The 19,631-nt window shown below is 50.8% G+C and overlaps 1 protein-coding gene and 1 long non-coding RNA gene across 3 annotated transcripts in view; both read left to right on the top strand.

Moving 5' to 3' along the window:
* ADAMTS7 (ADAM metallopeptidase with thrombospondin type 1 motif 7) overlaps positions 1-17,260 on the top strand; it is a 48,410-nt gene extending 31,150 nt beyond the window's left edge. The window contains exons 19-24 of one of the 2 annotated variants that reach the window (XM_032446807.2): positions 636-2,402; positions 3,433-3,585; positions 4,169-4,342; positions 4,669-4,815; positions 5,271-5,430; positions 17,106-17,260. In XM_032446807.2, the coding sequence (XP_032302698.2) occupies positions 636-2,402; positions 3,433-3,585; positions 4,169-4,342; positions 4,669-4,815; positions 5,271-5,430; positions 17,106-17,128 (2,424 nt within the window). In that variant the 3' untranslated portion in view covers positions 17,129-17,260. Of the gene's footprint in view, positions 1-635; positions 2,403-3,432; positions 3,586-4,168; positions 4,343-4,668; positions 4,816-5,270; positions 5,431-12,221; positions 14,062-17,105 lie in introns of those variants that run through there. The other variant, XM_015873287.3, reaches the window with a different exon arrangement.
* A 1,506-nt stretch (positions 17,261-18,766) lies between these two features.
* LOC146758426 (uncharacterized) lies at positions 18,767-19,295 on the top strand. The gene is made up of 2 exons (XR_014934240.1): positions 18,767-18,925; positions 19,029-19,295. It is a non-coding gene; the product is annotated as an uncharacterized LOC146758426 (long non-coding RNA).
* Positions 19,296-19,631: the final 336 nt, after the last annotated feature.

Below are 19,631 nucleotides of genomic sequence, written 5' to 3'. Positions count from 1 at the left end.
GTGGTTTGTGCAGCCCACATGTGATGTTAGCAGTGCCACGGTTTACTTCTCTTGCAGAAAATATTGCTGCCTCTCTTTGCAGTTGTGGGTTCTTTTATACTGAACAATCTCAAAGGGACTATTATGGTGGTGGAGGGGGTGTCCTCCACAAAGCTGCTTATTGACCCTTGCTTTCTTCTTTCACTTACTGGGACAACACCCATGTTATTATTCCCTTCTTTAAAAAAATTCTTTTCCAAAAGAGATGTAATTCATGGCGATAGGTCACATAGAAAAGACCTATTAGATCATCTCACCCAAAGCCCTTCACAGTGTCTATCTCCAGGGAAAATCATTTCTAACTGGAGTGCAGGTCAAGGATCACCCTGTGCAAAGTGCCCTGCCATGTGTGCCTTCCTGAGACAGTCTGTAGTGGGGACACAGCCCCAGTGCTTGACTCAGGCAGCAGCTGTGCTGATGACCCCACTCCACAGTGGGATGTGCAGAATGCAGGGCCACAGCAGGAGTCAGTGTACCTGGGTGTGTGGTGATGGAGGCAGAGCCCATCGCCCTCTGCCAACACTTCACTTTTCTCTCACCATCCTACATCTCCTGTGCTCCTGTCTCTGAAATGTTCGTTCCTCTTCCTTTCCTAGTGCTCAGTGACATGCGGGGATGGAACACAAAGACGCCCTGTTCATTGCAGCAATAATACTCGAACAACTTGTGACCCCGCACAAAGACCCAGCTCGGAAACTATTTGCTCCTTGCCACAGTGCCAGAAGAAATTAGACAACGCCAACACTGACTGGTCTGGCAGCGGCTCTTCCAGCAGAGAGATTTTTAATGAAATACATTACATTCCAGATAACCATATCCCCCAGTTTAACCCCATGATTCCAAATATCCCAGAGACCAATGATGTCAATATCATAACTGAGGATGACTTCTCAACCAGAAAGGGAAATTTCTTTGTTGATGATTTTTACTATGATTACAATTTTATCAACTTTCATGAGGATCTGTCATACTACCCCTTCACTGAGAAGGAGACCAAAAGCGAGGTCCCTAAGCCAGGGCAGAGCAGCAACGATGTGGAGGAGTCTCCTGAGATGCCTATGGATGTCCTGCACAGCACGAAGGGAGGACAAGCACATGAGGAAGATCTGGTGAAGCAAAACAAAGCAAACGCTTCTGCTCCTGTGCATGGCAAAGAGGAGACAGAGTCAGGAGGTTTGGTCTTCAGCAACATATTTGGTGTGTTCCTCGAGCGTGAAGAAACGGGGACAGCCACTCCCAGTGCTGCTGCGCCTGCTCTTACAAGGGGTGAGGGGGAAGAAGTGCCTGTGCCCTATTCCAAGGATCCACTGCCCACCCATCCCACGGAGAGTCCTGACTCCACCAGCAGCCTGCTGCTCCCCAGGCTATCCCTGGGTGCTGCACTATTGGGCACCAGTCCTGCATGGGATGCTCCAGCTCACAGCTTCAGTTCCTGGGCCCCAGCGAGTCCTTCTACACTGCTGCCCAATGACGGGGACAGTGCTGGTGCAGGCAGAACACCTGATGGTCTGCGACTTGTGGGAGAGTCTGCAAATGGAGTCCAGGGCTCTGTGAGCACAGCAGCTCCTGATAGTGCAGGCAGCGCTAAGAAGGGCCATGAAAACTCAAGGGAAAAGGGGTTTGTCATGACCAGTGATAATAACAGCGCAGCCTCCAAGACCAAGGAGCAGGAAGAGAGGGCAGAAATACCAGTACTGGAGAGGGCTGCACACACACATGCAGCACCAGTGACTGAGGAGCAGCTGCATGTGACAGATAGCCCACAGCAGGAGAAAGAGAGGCATACGGAAGGTCCCAGTGAGAGCCCCCATCCTGCAGATGCTACCATGGGCCCTGAAGGGGATGCAGGGCAGCACCAAGGGAACCACAGCCCCCTGTCTCTGACGTTTGGCCCCTTAGTGGCCACCACAACGTCGCTGCCACCAGTGCCTGTGTCCCCCACCACACTGGGACTGCCCACCCAGCTCGGTGCCGGTGGCCTTGCTCCACAAGGTGCCTTGGTGCCAGCCATGCCAGCAGCCCTAGCTCACAGCCCTCCCACGGGAGCATCACCCTCCAGTCCCTCAACAGTGCGGGGGGCTGAATGGGAACCAAGGGCAACACAGGTGCCGTACCACACAGTGCCAGCATCCTCCAGCACCCAGCAGCGCTCCAGCATGGCCCCAATTGGCCACACTGCTCCCAAGGAGCACTTGCCATCAGCAGCCCCAAGGACACTTGCTTATGGTGCTGGGGGGCATGAGGGGCCCCAGCCCACCCCCACACCCCTGCCACCCTTGGAGGAAGAGGAGGCCTTGCTGCTGCCTCCTACCACCACAGCAGCCACTACAGTGCCCAGCTGGGAGGTCGGCAACTGGAGTGAGGTATGTGTTGGGTCCCACTAGAAGCATAATGGGGCTGTTTGTAGGAATAGGAGACCCATGCCTTTCCTGGGAGCACGCTCTATGGCATTGCCAGGAGCCAGGCACAGGAGCTAGCTGCTGCCATAGCAGAGTTATCTTAAAATGTTCCACAAAACAGCAAAGGTTTAAATGTCAAAGTTAAGGAGCAGTAAGGTTGCAAATTACCAAAGGGACGGAGCTGTGCTGAATGTAGTGAATGGGGAATTATAAGTAATTATCAGCTATCATTTTACTGCGTAGCTGTCTTGTGGCTGTTCTCTGCATAACACAGTGACAGACTGCAATTCATGTTAATAGGCTTTTATCAGAAATCACAGCAGCAACAAAAAAGAGGCCTTCAGTGGCACGAATCACTGGGCTGAGCACTGGGGGACTCTTTTAAGGAGGCTGCACAAAGGACCCAGTAACTTTGAGGACAATACTTGGCTGTCAGTAAGATACAGTCACACATGTGGGCTTCGTGAGATGGCACCTACCATCCCCAAGCAGTCCAGAAAGTGAGGGGTGAATCTGTAAGGAGGTGAAGGCAGAACCTTTCAGGTGGGGTGAACAGAAGGCGAAACTTCAATGGAGTTTGTAACGGTAAAAAAGCAGAGGACTAACAGTGCTTGTGAAAGAGAGGCATGGAGGGCACAAAACATCTTTTAAGAGAGCACCCAAACTGCTGAACAATTAGTGCTGGTTAACAGTGTTCTTGCAATGCAAAAGCATAGGGCACCCCCACCACCCGGGGATTCTCCCCATGGGGAGAGAAGGGACAATCTCAAACCAGAAACAACTACCAAAGGTGTAGGAGAGGGTTTTCCTCCTCCCATACAGAGCTCTGCCTGCCTCCCGCTGTGGGGTTTTAGCCCTGGTGGTGCTGTGAAGCTCCTTCCTTCCCATGGCCGCATCTTATTGTGGTGTGGTCCAATTTTACCAGCGCAGCATCTGAGAGCTGAGCACTCTGCTGTCAGCCCCAGGTGTGTCAGTGGCTGCCCATGTCTTGCAGTGCTCGGCCACCTGTGGCGTGGGTGCAATCTGGCGCAGCGTGCGCTGCAGCACCGGCACCGAGCAGCACTGCGCTGCCGCCAGCAAACCTGTCCCTGCTCGGAGGTGCTCCCTGAGGCCCTGCTCATCCTGGCGCGTGGGGAACTGGAGCAAGGTAAGCAGGCATGCACCCAGTGCATGTCTCTCCTTCCACAGTGTTTCTCTTGGTGATGCACAGAGAAGGAAGGTGGCTGGTACCTGTTCTGTGGGTAGAAAGTCACGTGCTGCTCGTGTGTGCTTTTGCTGCTTTACCTCTCAGTGGCCTTTGTGTTTGTTCTGCTTTTGGGGTGGCTAAAAAGCCAGGACCATAAAAACTCATTGAAGAAAGGTCTGAAAGTGTCTGGAAAATGCTGTTGAGAACCTGCAGTAGCAGGACACGTTTGTGGTTAGATTGGAGGAATCCCCTAAATCAAACAGTGAGGAATAACCCTCAGTCTCTGAGATGTGTGGATGGGAGCTCACTAGATATCTATTGCCTTAAGACTTTGTTGCTGTTACAACTGGAAGTTGGTTTCACGAGGAAGGCAGTGATGGATTTGGAGCTCCGTGGATTGTTCTCTAGCTTGGGCTAGAGAAAGAGATGAATAGAAGCTGAGTATTAACTCAAGGCAGCCCAAGACAGAGTATGTCTTCAGTCCCTTTTCCAGGAGGACTGCCCCAGCCCCTGCCCCCTTGTGATGTGCCTTTTGTTCACCCAGTGCTCCAAGAACTGTGGCAGAGGCACAAAGGTTCGGGATGTGCACTGCGTCGACACCAGGGAGCAGCGGCTGCTGCGGCCCTTCCACTGCCAGGCTGTCCTCTATAAACCACCAGCACAGCTGCCCTGCCAGAACACACCGTGCCTGGACTGGTACACGTCCTCGTGGAGAGAGGTAGGGCTGCTGGCTGGGCTGAGTGGGCAGGGAGGTAATGGGTCAGGCTGTCTATTAAAGGTCTGCAGTGCAGGAGTAGGTGCTTGCAGCAGAGCTCCAGCATCCTCCAGGCTCTGGAAAACTTCACACTTTAGAGCACCCACTGCCAAGAAGGAAATGACCAGCTGATATCAGCTCTAGTTGCAAAATTGTTATTTGACACTGGAAGCAGGATTTGTGTTTGCTTATGTATTGGTAGGGGCATTTCGCAGTTCTTTTCCTTAAGAAACCAATGCAGTGAGTGTGTCTGTGGTTCTGTTACACCATTTGATGATGTGTCTCTGCAGTGCTCAGAGCCCTGTGGTGGAGGGGAGCAGGAGCGCCTGGTGACGTGCCCAGAGCTGGGCCACTGTGATGAGACACTGCGGCCCAACAACACCCGGCCCTGCAACACCCACCCCTGCACCAAATGGGTGGTGGGCTCCTGGGGACAGGTGAGCACATGGCGTGGGGACAGACGGTTCTCTTGTGGGTTCTGCAATCAGCGTCCTCCTGGCTATGCGGATGCAGCTCCTCAGCAGAGCCCTGGGCTGAGCAGATGCTTTGTGCCCCTTGCATGGCGTGGTTTCCTTACAAAAGCAGTATATGAAAACACCCTAGTGCTGAATCATAGAAGGGTTGGATTGGAAGGGCTCTTAAAGCACTGCCAGCCCCACACCCTGCCATGGGCTGGTTGCCACCCACCAGCTCAGGCTGCCCAGGGTCCCGTCGCCTCCAGGGTCATCACAGCTTCTCTGGGCAGCACTGCCAGGGCCTCAGGCAGAATCCCAGCTCTCCAAACTAAACCAGGGATTGATGCAATAAAAACATAATAAATCTCCCCACACCGGAGACTGCTACAATAAAAACACAGAAACTCCCCAGGGCTGACAGCTTCCTGCTCCCGCAGTGCTCGGTGCCCTGTGGAGGGGGAATCCAGCGGCGCCAGGTGAAGTGCATCGACACACAGACTGGGCAGGCGCAGGAGGACAGCAGCCTCTGTGACCACGAGCCGTGGCCCGAGAGCACTCAGAAGTGCAACCTGCAGAACTGCGAGGGCACCGAGGCTGGTGAGTGAGCGATGCCCCGTGGGGCTTTCTGCCCTTCCTGGTTACCAGATGTTTTCTCTTTAATGTGGTGGTGCTCCCAAGAACTTGTTGAGTTGTCTGGTGCAAGTGCCTGGGAGCCTGGCTGTGAGCAGTGTATAAACCTGCATTGGCAGATTAACATGATGCAGCACCTCGAGTCCTCCTGTCACTGGTCCCTGCCTGTTTCAAGGTGAAACATCCCACCAGCTTTAATAGAATAAGAATCAAACCCTCTCTTCATGGAGTTTCTCTGGCTCCAGCAGTGTATGCTCGTTGATGTTAATTACCTAACACTTACCGGTCAGACACACAGCCAGTGCCAGTCTGCCTTCCAGGCAGTCTTCAACAAATATTCCCACTTGAGTCAAGAAGTTTAACTGCCCAGCAAGAAACATTAGAGGTGCTGAGCAGTCTTGCAGGGCTGGGCAGGGCAGGGCAGTGACACTTGCAGCTCTGTCCAGCATCCAGGCAGCCCTCAGCCATTAGGTTTGGTCAATAAATGATGTGTAGTTCCAGCTATTTTTGTCAAGGGAAAATTCCCATTACTCAAGCTGGTGATGAGAGCTGTGTAGATGCTCAGCGTATTCAAGGCTGTACCAGAATAACCACTTAGATGTATAGGAAGCACACAAATAAATGTTATAATTCTGGATTGAAAATGACATAAATGCTCTGGCTGTGGCCCAGGGCAGGAAACGCCTCTTGGAAATACAAACATTTCCTGCCAAACTATGAGGAGGAACAAAACTTTCACATGGCAGGAAATCACAGATGTGTAAATCCACAGGCAGAGGCTCCCAGAAAAGGCATGAACGTAAACTCTGGCCCTTTCCTGAGCTTTAGAGGATCTTTACTGCACAAGACAAATGAAGGCTGCGGTGATTCATGTGTTTACATTGGAAGGACGAGGAGCCTCTGTCTCCTGTAACATGGAGTGCGCTGGTACCAGCAGGATCGTGCACTCATCTTTGGGAACAGTTATGTTCTCGTTAACAGATGTGAATAACCCCTGAAGAGTTTAAATGTTAAAAGCACAATCGGATGGATTTTTAAAGGAGATGGATCAGATTAGACATAAGCAAACATCTCACCAGCAATCTTCTCTCTTCAATTAAAGGAGGTCGGAATTAATTAAAACCAGAATCCCGTTTTGTCACCGGGTTATAAATTAATTGCTGATTACACAGAAGTTATTTTAAAATGTTCCCGCAGTTTTACAGCTGCTTCCAGCTGTGAGTGCAGAAGATAAGGTTGGCTGTGTCCTCAGATGGCTCCCAAACGGCATCTGAGCCTGCCAGGCCCTCAGGTCTGTCCCTTCCATGTCCTAGCAAAGCTGGCGACAGCCTTCTTACTGCATATAGAGACAAGGAACTCAAATAACTGTGATGCCACAGCAGGAGAATCCCTGTCAGAACTGAGCATGGGGCGTCATGATCTTGAGGAGGAGCAAAAACCATGGGCAGTCCCCATGTCTGGGAGACAGCCTGGGGAAGCAGGATGGGGACCCTATAGGAGAGCCACCGGGGGTGAGTGGGAGTGGGGGCTGCGTGGGATCTGCTGGTGCTTCTGCACGTGGCAGCCAGTAAAGTGCTGCTGGCCCTTGTTCTGGAGGATGCCTCTCTGCAGCTGGCAGCACTCTGTAGAAGATAAGAGCAGGAGCAGATTGGCTGGGCTGCGGACGCGGCTGCCAGCGAGATAAGAGCAGTGTTTGTCTCAGGAAAGCTTCTTGCACTCTGATTTCCATCCATGCCTATGGTCTGACCCCAAGCTTTTACACCCACATCAGCCACGCCTGTTAGCAGATCATTTCAATCTTTTCTTGCAGCTCAGAAAACAGGGAAAAAAACACAGTGACTGCCTTTACAAAGAGCATCGGGAGGGAAGGGCAGCAGACACCAGGGTGGGGAGCCACACTTGGGATGTGTCCGCACTCCTGTCCTGTGCGTAGCTTGCTGTTAGCATGCCCTGTCCATCAGGACATCACTAAACACAAGATCCTGGTTGGGGACCATGTGCTGCTGTGATTGTTTCCTCTCTCACCCAGCAGCCATTGCCCATTTGCTGGAAGCAGATGATGCAGAGGCTGTGCTGCTGAGACACATTAGCAAGGCAGTTCTTCCCCAGAAGTGTCTCAAATCATGAATACCAAAGAGGGAAGGGGATTAAGGCAAGGAGTACAGCTGTCCCAAGAACAAGGCAGCCATGGCTGTGGATTCTATAGGAGTTGAACAGAGGTTTCCTGCCAGCAGAAGGAATGGGCTCCACCTGTGTCCCAGGAGCAGCCCAAGGGACAGGCAGACCTGTGTCTGCTCTCACCCTGCTGTCACCTGTGCTCCAGGCTCATTATCCAGTGCTTGGCTGTATTTCCAGTCACTGTGAGATTAATTGGCAATTAAACATCCTATTTCTTCTTGCTTTGAGTAGGGAAACAAAATTATTCATGGTTCTGCATACAGCTGAGTTTGTCCGCAAGGGATACATGCTGGAATTAATGGCAGCAAATCCCAATTTTTGGTCATTTGCACATGTAAGTCTGTATCCTGGTGGCAAGAGAGGGAGGCGCTGCCATTAAGTGCCCTTTATTTAATGCTAATTAACAGCAGCAGTCAATGGAGAGTGGAGCTTTGGAAAGGATCCTCACTCTTTATGAATAACCTCAGGCTGAGCAGCAGAGAGGAAGATGCTTCCCTCCTACTTGGCAGTCTCTAAGTAGATGGAAGGCTCAGTGTCCAGAGAAAGCAGTTAAGAGGGTAAAAAGTGCCTGCTCATCTCCAGCACTGGGAGCCACACAGTGACAGTGAGGGGCTCTGGGCTGTGCTAAAACTAAGGAAAGCGAGGGCTAAAATGAAGGAGTGCTTCCCCCACGGCCACAGGGTCAGCACTGCTCAGCCGTACATTGGCTCTCCCAGTTACTCCTTGTGCTCACTCCCAATTTCTGCGTCCTTCATCAGCCCAGCACCATTACTGTGCCTAATCCCCTTGCAATAAAATATAAGCAAAGCAATCAGTGAGTCTGTAGATGCAAAATGGCTGCGTGTTCCTGCCTGCCTTGCCAATTGCGTGTTATAAGTGGCCTCAGCTTTTGGAGAGGAAGCCACGGGTCATGTACAGAGATGTGTTTAAGTAGAGTTGGCCTTTTCTCCCCTTCCTCTTATTGCTGAGAATGAAGTGAAAGACAGCACAGTTGTTTTCCATGAGTGCAGGGAAAATCCTCCACTCTTGGCTCCATATCAGCACTTGGGAAATGAGAATTCCTCCTTGTCGGATCCAGGCTGACAAATGGCTCATTGCTCCTCACGTTGGTGAGCACGGCCGTTTGCTCAGTCCTGTCTCTGATCCCCAGGCTGGGTGCTGGTGATCTTTGCACACTGATACCAAACCTGAGCATCAGTACCTGAATAATGGGGGCTTTCTGCTTTCCTCTCCCCATTTTCCAAGCTTTTAAAGTTCTATGGGCTTTGACGTGAGTAGCCAGAGCCACGTGGGGCTGCAGGGTGGATGATGGCAGCGATGCAGGTTTACATTGCAGGAGCAGAGGCTGGGCACGTACTGTAGCACCAGGGATTTAACTTTGATTCTCATGTGTGAGTGACCTGTTTTCCTGACACTGGTGCAATTTCCAGCACTGCAGAAACACCGTGCTGCCCACTGGGGCTTTGAACAGGGAGGGGACAATGCCAAGCCAGCGTTAGGTGCAGGGAAATGAGGTGTGGGTGGGACAGACAGTATCCAAACCCATGGCACATGAATGCTCTCCAGTCTGTAATGCTGGCCACACTCAAGTTGCTGCATGCAATGTCTCCTCCAGAGCTTGCTGCCAGCTGGGAGCAGGAGCCAGGGATAAAGCTTGTTAAATTAGGACCTGGCTCTGAGAGCATCCCATAGGCCAGAGGTCAGAGGCTCCGCGCTCGTCTTGCTGGCTCAGCTCTGAGCCCAACCTTGCCTTGTTTTTACAACATCTGTACCAGGAAGTTTGTTTTTCACCAGCATAAAAGTAAGTGCTTAGCTCTGTATGGCAGAAGCTTAAATGAAATGTAAAGTGACTTCCACATCAACTTAAAAAAACAACCACAAATTTGTGGGTTTTCAGTTTCTAATGTGCTGACTTGGCCTGGATTTGAAAAGCTCTGCTTTAAGCTATTTCTTCAGAGTTAAATTTGGCATCAGCTTGAAGATTGGAGTGTGTTCTTTGATGAAGTGTTAGGATCATTAAAAAGAATTGTTAATAGACAAAAATAACAGTAGAAGGATTGAATGAAAATTGAGTCAAATCTGTAGGGGCCTTCTGTGAAGAGCTGAAGAATGAAGAGGGGAATCATGGCTCAGCCAAGTTGTTCCACACTGAGTTTGACCCCGTGTACTGGGACACTGTGCTGGGCCGGAGCGCTCAGCAACACCCTACAACTTCATTCTATAAAAATGCTTTTGAAAAGCATAGCCCTGCTGCGGGGTCTGACGGGAGGTCAGGGAAGGAGCAGCAGCTCATCCCCCCTCTGCAAGCCCATCCTGGATTGTGCCTTCCAGCAGGACCTGCTCTGCAGATTACCCGGGGAATCCTCTCCTGGTGGGGCTGCTGGTGTTCTGTCTGTGCACAGATGCTGTGTTGGGAATTTCTATTCCCGTGCCAGGGCACTGACCTGTTGGAAAGGGATCAAACAACAGCGCTGGGAGGCTGCCCTCCAGCCAAAAGCTCCAGCAGCAAAACCTTCACAGCTCGTGCAAGGGCAGGCAGGAGGCAACTTGGTTGGGATCCATAAATAACTTTCTAGGAAGGCTATTTGTATGAGCAAAAGGCTCGTGAACAGCAACAAACACAGCAAGTCACGCAGCTGCCCACTGACATTCCTGGTGCTCTGCGGGGCCATCCCAGCCCAGCATTGCTCCCACTGCAGGGCTCCAGAACCCCACAGAGGTAACTGAGTTCTTGTAAACCCTTTGCAGTTTTAACTGGTGGGACATTTGCTCTGTTAGATGCAGCAAATAGCCAACCCCACAGTGCATGCCATCTAATCCATGCCTGCCTACGCCATAGCTGTTGTCTCCACCTCTCCTGTCAGCATTGCTATCCAAGCTAGTAACTCAACACATCAGCTTTGTGAATGCTGCAGGGAGCCTGTGCCGTGCTGCCAGAGCCATGCTGCAGCTGATGCTCAGTGACCACTGAGTCCTGCCCTGGTGCAGGGGTTTCAGCAGCTGAGATGGTTGAGGCTGTGTGCTGCTCTGCAGCTTGGGTGGCAGCCAGGTGCCTGCACTTCCAGCACAAAGCTTTGGGGGCAGGAGGGGTTTTTGCAAGCAGAAACGCACTGAGGCTTCCATCTTTCACCAGAAACACTGGAGGTATATTTGGATCACTGCTCAAGCACATGCAAATGTGACTGTAGACCCCTTTGTGTGTCCAGCTGTCTCAGTGGAAGGGATTCTGTGGTGCAGGGATGCTTGTGACCAATTCTTGTGACTGACACCAGGGGAGCATCACATGAGCATGTTCCCCTCTGCCAAACAGCTCCAATGCTCTTGGTTTTGTTATGGAGGTGGAGCTGGGGTTGTGCACCGCTCCCTGCCAAAGCCACTCGGGGCTTCCCAGCAATTCCTCATCAGCTCTGCTCTGAATGAAAATCTGCATTATGCTCTGCAGGACGGACCCAAACCCCAGGCAGGGAACACAGCACAGGGCCAGCTCTTGTACTGGTACTGGTTGGTGGAAGCCGCTGGAACTGGCAGCACCGGCAGGCAGCAGCAGCAGCATTTAATGTTTTCTTCAGGGGCACAGAGACACTACTGCCGTGCAGAAGTAGCTGTTGTTAGAGAGAAGAGAGGAAATACCTCTACTGAAATAGAAGATTAATTTTAGAACAGGGTAATGACAACCTTGCTGGCAGGCTGAGGGCTGTGATTGAAGTCCAAAAGCAGGGGAACGCTGTTCTGCATCTGCTGATTCCCTTGCTCTCAGCACCGAGGACCAGATTGTCCCTGGTGGGAATGGGGACATTGGCCTTTCCCTTAACAAAGCCTTTTGTTCACCAAAGGGAGACAGCGTAGGGCAGTGCTGGGAGAGCTGCCTGCCTCTGTCCCCACTGCTGGCATTTCCCTGCCAAAAAGTGGAAAAAGACCTTTTTGTGGGGCCATCCCGTGGCCATGTGTGTGTGCTGGGCAGGAGATACCCAGGGACAGGGAGCGCAGCGGTGCTGGACATGAGAGCAGCCATTCTGCCCTTTACCCCAGAAGGAGGGGAAGGAGATGAAACAAGCTAAGCAGAACGCAGAGATGAATTGTCACCTTCTGCTGCCTTCTCCTGTCACTGAGGTGGGGGCTTTGGGGCGCTGGTGGGACATGAAGCCCTGCAGGGAGATCTGTGGCCAGGAAAGCTTGCAGAGCCGCATTCAGCCCTGGCATGGCAATGAAGACATCGGCAGTTTCGCTGTTGCATTCGCTGGCCACAAACTGAGACTGAACTGGAGTTTAGGGTCAGATGGGATGTACACCCAGCTCCAGGGCTGCTGCTCTGTGCAACACGATGGTGACAAGCCCCAGGCTCAGCCCTGCCCGCTGTTATGGTTTCTCTGCTCTGGAAAGGCGCTGCAGGCTGTAGGTAGCAGTACAGATTTGGTTTCTGCTGATTAGAAATGAGGACCAATGGCTGCTCAGTGCTGAGGTGAAGGTGGCTGCATTTTTTGGAGTCTGTACCAAGTGCATGCTGATTTTCCTATCAATTATCTGCCAGCTGTACCGGTGGGACTGCAGTAACGCTGTCCTTGTCCTCTCACATCCTCTAGGCTTCGTTTGTGAGCGTGACCGCTTGACGTTCAGCTTCTGCCAGACCCTGCGGGTGCTGGGACGGTGCCACCTCCCAACAGTTCACATCCAATGCTGCCAAAGCTGCCGCCAGCACGGGCACCACGGGGCTCCTGACCAGGACCGCGGGGACGAGCGGGTCTCCAGGAGGTGACAGGACCACCCCAAGCCCAGAAAGCACCAGGACCTGTGGCAGCTCTGGGAGCAGCCCAGCGGCACAGGAGGGAGCTGGGGACCAGCTGGCTGTGCTGCTCTGTCACTGCACAGGGCGGTGCAGCCCAGGATCCACACGGTGCTCTTGTAAAACACAGGGAAGGCATGATTTGTTTCATTTGTGCTACACTATAACGGTGCTCAAACAGTCCCTCTGAGAAATAGTGTCCGGTTGGGCCGGGGGTGCAGTCTCACCAAGTGTGCTGTGCCAGAGTGGGCACTGCTCTCCGTTAGGGTCACAGCCATCACTGAGCATTCACAGGGAGCTTGGTAGGGAAGGGAGGCTTCAAGCAGCAATAATGCGGGGAGTCCTCTCAGGAACGCTAATGGTGCTATCATCTGACATTTCCAGCCTCTTGATGGTGTTGGCAGGCCAGCACAGAACTCTTGATTTCTATTGTTATTTTTATATGCATAAAACGAGTATCATTCCACTAGTACAGCTGACCATTTGGATTTTTTTTTCCCCCTTTAAGGACTGGAAGTTGGCAACCCATTTCTGTAATTTTCATTGGATTGTTTACGCACTGAAGCTAAATAACTGTAATTTAAGAAATGGAGAGAGATCAGAGAAGAAAGCTTTCAGCTTTAGTTACCGCTGGGCTCGCTGTGCATGCAGGCGCTCTGCCCTCTTTGTGCTAATGGCTTCATCTGCAAAAGCCCCCACCTGTGTGTGGAGCAGAGGGGCTGGCTGGGGACACAAGGCATCAGTGAAATGAGAGATTGCTTTGGAGTCAAACAATGTGTGCCCATGCATGGATCAGTGAAAGGGATGGGGAGCTGTTCTAGCCCCAGCTGTGAGCAATGCACATGCATGGCAAACACTGCTCTTATTTGGCCACATCCTTCCTTGTGAAAGCCCAAATGGCAAATGAATTGTACTTACACAACTGGATTTTGGTATGCAGTTACGATGTAGAACTTTAATGGTTGGTTAAGGTGTTTTTCTGTGCTCTTTCCAAGCTAGAAACCTTTCTGCTTATCTAGGTGCACTTCTGTTAAAGTTAGTTGGTTCTTTTAACTATAGTATGTGCTACTGTATGAGAGGCACCCCAGCAGCCAGTCCAGCAGTGCTTGTATGTTAATCCTTGGGGCCTTAGGGAGGATTTGCTGTGAGGTTGGCTCCTGGAGGAGGGCAGGTGCATTTTGGTGGCACGTCCTTTTTGTATTAACTCTGTAGGCTGAGAAACTGGGAGACTGTGAATGCAGCACTGCTTGTGTTGAGCTCAGTGGGAAAAGGACAGAGCCCAGCATCGCTGCATTGCGCTGAGCGATGTGCTCACACAGTGCTACGCAGATGGATGCTTAAGTTGTACTGTCTGAACAACTGTGCAGTGCCATGTCATGTAACAAGGGGAATTCCTGACTATGACTTGCATGTAAAACACAAGCCACGAGTTCACCATTTGTGCTCTATTCCTTTCCAATGTGGTGTAAATCGTTACATTTTATGAGCCTGTGTTCATTCCTGTTTTCTTTCTGGTTGGCACCGTCCATCCCTTGCTTCTGTCAGCACTCCGAGGTTTTGCTAAGGAATAGCTCTAAACGTGTTGGGTTTTAATGGCTATCGCCCACAAGTGTGTTAAATTAAACAGTTATTGAAGGAAATTGAAGGGTTTCATATTTTCTCTTCCTCTTGGGGAGTTCTAAAGGGCTTTTCACTGCAAACTCAGTTAAGCGAGGGCAGTTTAGGTCCTGGCAGCAGCAGGGGTTTGATTGCTCTCATCTCAGCTGCAGCACAGAGGAGCAGTCAGTTTGCATCTGAAAATCATTTAAGGCTGCCCACAGAAACTGGGATTTGTGTGATTACAATCTGAGCTCGGTAGATTTGGAGTAAAGCGCTGCTGCTCCCAGAGTTAAAGGCTTCAGCCTCTGATTTGTGGTGCGGATTCATTCATTGCAGTGCTAACCATGACAACAAAGCAAACCCACTGGTGTTCTGAGTGTGACCCCACAGCCAGTCCAGGCAGCACACACTGAGATTCATGTGCTTGTTAAAAGAATCACGTAAATTCTGCCTGAATCATACGCATTTCAGTACACTGGAGAAGCATTTATGTGTAAGAAAGCTGGTCTGACAGTGCCGTGATGCAGTCACTGAGCTGCCCTTTCTGTCACCCAACACTGTGTTGTCCTGGGGGCTGCGGCTGCTCTGGGTGTCATTTCTTCCCACAACTCACCTCAGTTTTCCGGAGTCACGATTCTCTTTCCTCCTTAGCACATCTGACAATGCTTACTCATTTTCCTAGCACTGTTTGTGCCCCAGTGCCACCAGGAAAGGTGGGGCCTCTTTGTTTCCATCACTGTGCTTGCTGAGCTTGGTGGCCAGCTGGGTGCCATCCATCACTGCAGGCACAGCTCGTGGCAGTCACACACTGCCAGCATCATGCCAGGACGACGCACAGCAGCAGTGCTGGATGCTGCTCACACCACTGGCCACATGCAGGCATTGGTTCGGGCAACATTCCCCTCCCGGAGCCCTTGCTATTAATAGCCCATGCACAAGGAAAGCCCTAAGCAGTGCTTTTTGTTGCAGATACGGGATATGTGGTTACCAGGATGCATTCAATTTGTCATTGTAAGATACTTTTGGTTCATTACTTCAGAAAGACCCCATTGAAGGCCAACTCTGCAAAACACGTATGCTTCATTTGCCACACAGTAAAGGCGGGTTTCCCACTAATTGTGAACCTCCCCAGTGTGGGACTCTTAAGTCTCGCTGACCTTTGTCTGCTCAGTTTTACTCATCCCATGTGAAAAGTACTGGATTTCTCTGCTGAGCTGTCAGGGGCTGCAGGGAATTTTGTTCTTGCAGCCAGTTCCCCTCCCCACGCTGGGTTAATGCAATGGGTGCCGCAGGCTGGGTTACGGCAGGAATGCACCTTTATACAAATCTAGGCAAGCTTAATCACAGCACCAGCAGGTATTGGAGCAATGCAGAGCTAGAAAGTATCTCCTGATCCAAATCAATTGGTCTTAATGTTTGATGCCATTGAAGATCTCAGTGTATGTGGTGTAAACGATGCCATCCTCTGCCTGCAGCACAGACTGACTGCACGCTGCTGCCATCTCTGCACGTGTGCACCTATTCACTCCTGTGTGTAAATACATGGAGTTACATGCAGATACATGCAGGCTTCTCTCTGCTTTGCACAGCTGCAGGATGCTGACCCTGGGCTGCTTGAGTGCACCCAATGCAGGCTCAGAGCAGACACGTATAAGTAGTTTTTTCCTTTATTTTCCACAGAGGAAATAGAACAAACAATATATTTTTTAAAGGGGGTTTCAGCAAAGCTTCCTGACATCTATTGTAAACATCAGCTGCTAATTACTGAGCAGGGAAAGAACTGCTCACAGGTTTTACTTGCCATGTTTTGGAATAATGCATCCTGAGCTCAGAAGGATTTGGAGCGAGGGAAAACCATCACATCGCACAGCTTCATTCCTGAGAACCTGCTGGTGAAATGAATGTGAGAAGCGAGTCCATCCTGAAGGCAGCCAGGCCTGGAGCTCAGCCTTGTTGTGCACCGGGGTCACACGGGCGTCAGACCCAAACAGGAATCTCAGCTCATCTCATGTTCAGTGCAAAGCTCCTCAGGCAGAGCACTTCTCCCACAGAGAGACTGCTAAACCCCACCTGCTCTTTTCATTATGACTGCAGAAATACTGACTTAAATGAGATTTTTCCTCCCAGATTTTACTATTTCCCCTCCAATCTGCAACTGCAGTCCCTCTTTAAATTGCTCTGAAACCCACAACACTGAATGTCCTTAATGCCAAAGGACTTTGCTTGCATTTTTCAGGGCCAGTTCTAAACACAAAACCTGTTTCTGTGCAGGCTTTCTGCTTATGAAGACTTGAACTGCTGAACAGCTGGTCTCACTGCATGCAGGGGGCTGACAGCAGGGCACTGCACAGCTGCTGTGCCCTCACTTGGAGGCAGTGGTGGTGTGGGTGTAGGATGATCCCAGGGAGGTCACCCCAAAACACCACCCCCTCCTTCCAGCCTCTGGGGGAAAGAAGATGGCCAGGCTGAAACCCTGCTCTGCTCATGTTTTGCTGTTGCTTCTATTTATTCCTTGGGATCTCTCTGAGGAAAGCCAGAGGTTCTTGTCTACAGATTAGATATCAGACCTTGCGTCCCCCCCAGTCACCTCCAGACATTTCCAGAGCTGGAGACAGGAAGGAACTGGAAGCTCGTTAATTGGGAAGCAGCAGGAATTCTATGGAGCAAGTTTTTTGTCACTTATTAACAATAACACTTAAAACACTTCCGCATCTCAAGGAGGCACTGGATTGTCCTGTCAGTGCACCTGTGTTCTGCAGCCTCTCAGTTCCACACCCAGGTTCTTCTGTCTGGACCAGATGATCTCAGCTGCAGCATTTTAATCCCCAAGTAGCCCAGAGGTCGTCAGTCCTGGCAGCTGCCAGCGAGGCCATGCTGTGGGTGAGTGAGCACAGGAGGAGGCCAAGCAGGAGGCAGCAAGGCCCAGATGGAGCAGGATCAGCTCGCAGCTCTTGTTCTGCTGCAGTTTTGTTACTTGAGCAAAGGTATATTACTTCAGTTTTCTAAGGCTGTGTTTATAAGAGCTTACTGCTTTATTTTATGCCAATACCAGAAGGGCTTGCCCACATTCTCTGACTTTCCCCAGGCAGGAATTTTGTCCTCCCCTGAAATAAAGGATTCAGAAAAAATCAGCAACCAAACCCCATCCATCGCTGATGCTACGCAACGCTTCACCATCGCAGCTGGAGCTCCAGGTGGTTCCTGGTTCTGTGGGTAACTCTGAACCCAGGTTAACTCGCTCAGGGAAGCAGCAGGCTTTGCTGGACTCCTGCAGAGCACACAGCAGCAGGGCAGGCAGAGCATTACATTATGAAATATTGTAGCCCCCCCTGCCTTGTTCCCAATAGCTGTACAGGAGCTGGGTGCCAAGCACGGGGAGATGCAGGGCAGTAACATCACCTGTTGCCCTCCGGCTCTCAGTGCCATTTATGTGCAAATCTCACACGTTTATCTGATTACAGTCCAGAAGCTGTTTATTTAAATTAAAGGTTATTTGAAACAGGTTGGGACTCTGAAACCCATGACCTGGAGCGTTTTTGCATTGGATCAGGAAATGAAGTAAGATAACCCTCCTGGGATTGAATTTCTAGAGAAGTAAAGCGAATCATTGCCATTTCCCTCCATGAGAAAAGCCTCTTCCTTTTCCCAGGGTGTTTGGGGTCTTTCTCATGGATACACTTACATTTAAATCAGCATGAAGCTGGTGAAATTGTATCAGAAATTACCCGGTGAGGCCCATTGACCTTTGGACCAGGCTTTGCTCACAGCTGATAACCCAGGGGGTGCACACTGTCCTTGTGCAATGCCAACTGCACTGGGTGCAGGCACAGCTCTCCCTCCTCACCCACTGAAAATCTGCTTAGCAGAGGCTTCTTCTGGGGCACATCACTCACATCAGTGCTGATGTATCAAGCAGCTGTCTATGGGCTGTGGCACAACTGGGTAAGGCACAGGAAAAGCAGTTGCATGTTTCAGGGCTGCAATTAATCGCTTCTGAGAGAATAATAAGCCATCGACAGCCATCAAAGCAGTGCCAGCTGCAGCTTTGCCACTGAGGTTCCATCGGACCTACCCAGCCAACAGTGGTGGAAGGAGCCCCTCACATCCAAACAGCATCAGAAGCAAATGAACTAATGAACTTAGAGTTCACTCCTGGGAGGGCCCCGTTCCCCTGCAGCAGGCTGAGCACAGACACAAGCACCCCAAATTTGTGTCACACAAGTCCAGATGTGTCTTCAGACTCACTGTTACATCTCTCTGGTACTGGTACGTCTCTCACCTCAAACATGTGAGAGGTTTTAGGTGGGTTTTGTCTTTTGTTTTCTCCCTTGAATGTTCAGAAGGAAAAGTGCCCCCTTCCATGGAGCTCCCAGAGTATCAGCAGGAGAAATCAGACGCTGGGCTCTCAGTAGGGAAGGAAACAAAGAGAGAAAACGCGTGTGTGCTATTTTGGGATGCTTGGTGGCAACGAACAAATGTCCTCCAGGGACAGAGCTGTCCTGAGAAAGTTTCTGCTTCAAGGCAGAACATGTAAAATGTGCAATTAGAACACAAAGAGATGTTTGCAAGGGACAGCCCCCTGGTCTCCAACGGCAGCTTTAAAGCAGAGACTATGATAAAGAAAATTATCTTTAACCTCACATACTTACATCTGGGGCTGTGTACAGCAGCCCATAAAAACCAGGACAAACAGCAGCCCTGGAGCTGTGCTGTCCCCTCCGCAGTGCGCTCAGTGCTGCCCCGCCAGGGGAGAACTGACCTAAAGGAACAAAGAGGGGAAAATGAAAACAGGAGGCAACACCTGCACGGGGCTTTGCAAAGCTCCCCGTCCCCGAGATCCTTTCTCAGTGCTCCCCCTCGTGGGGAAACGCCTCCAGGACGCTGCTGTCCCTTCTCCGTTAATAGGTAGGAAAAAAAATCCTTTGCTTTTGTTCTTCTCCTTTTGACGAGGAGCAGCACGAGAGATTCCTTCCAGTTCACTGAGCCAGCATTGCTTTCATTTTAAAAGGGCAGTTTCTGTGCGAGGTTCTGTTCCAGTTTCTGTGCGAGGTTCTGCTCCGTTCAGCTGACTCTGCAGACTTGCAGACATTGCCTTGAAGCCATTTCAGATACGATGTGTGACAGCATGTCTTACCGAGACATCAGTGAGAACAAAGGTGCAAGGACCCCTACAACCAGCACCAGCCAGTTTAACAGCTCCGAAATCCCTGGACAAAGTGCTGCATTAACTCAGCAGAATACAACCTGTATTAATTAAACACTGTTAACTATCTTATTTTCTGTTTGTGACACGTTTTATGTTCTTACTGTGCCATAGTGCTGCTCATCCTTCCTAGTGTCCTGAGTGGTTTGGGGGAGTTGTGGAGTGGCAGATTGCCCCCTGCTGTCTTGTTCTGAAGAGCATAAAACAGTAGGGCTCAGTCAGCAGGAGCCTTCGGGCACCATCTTTTAGGATATACTGTGGTATGAACCATTCCAGCTGAAATCTAAATACACAGATTGTTCATTTTGACCCAAGTGTGACTTTAGCACTGGAAGCAGGAGATGACAGGCCCTTGTTGGCACAGCTGTGACATTTGTCAGAGTGCAGTTCTACAAAGAGAATGTTTTC

Source organism: Coturnix japonica, chromosome 14, assembly GCF_054131305.1.
Source record: "Coturnix japonica strain WE chromosome 14, WE-NBRP24, whole genome shotgun sequence".
NCBI classification, from domain to species: Eukaryota; Metazoa; Chordata; class Aves; order Galliformes; family Phasianidae; genus Coturnix; species Coturnix japonica.
The sequence above is the reverse complement of the archived record's forward strand: the minus strand, read 5'-3'. Positions and strand labels throughout refer to the sequence as shown.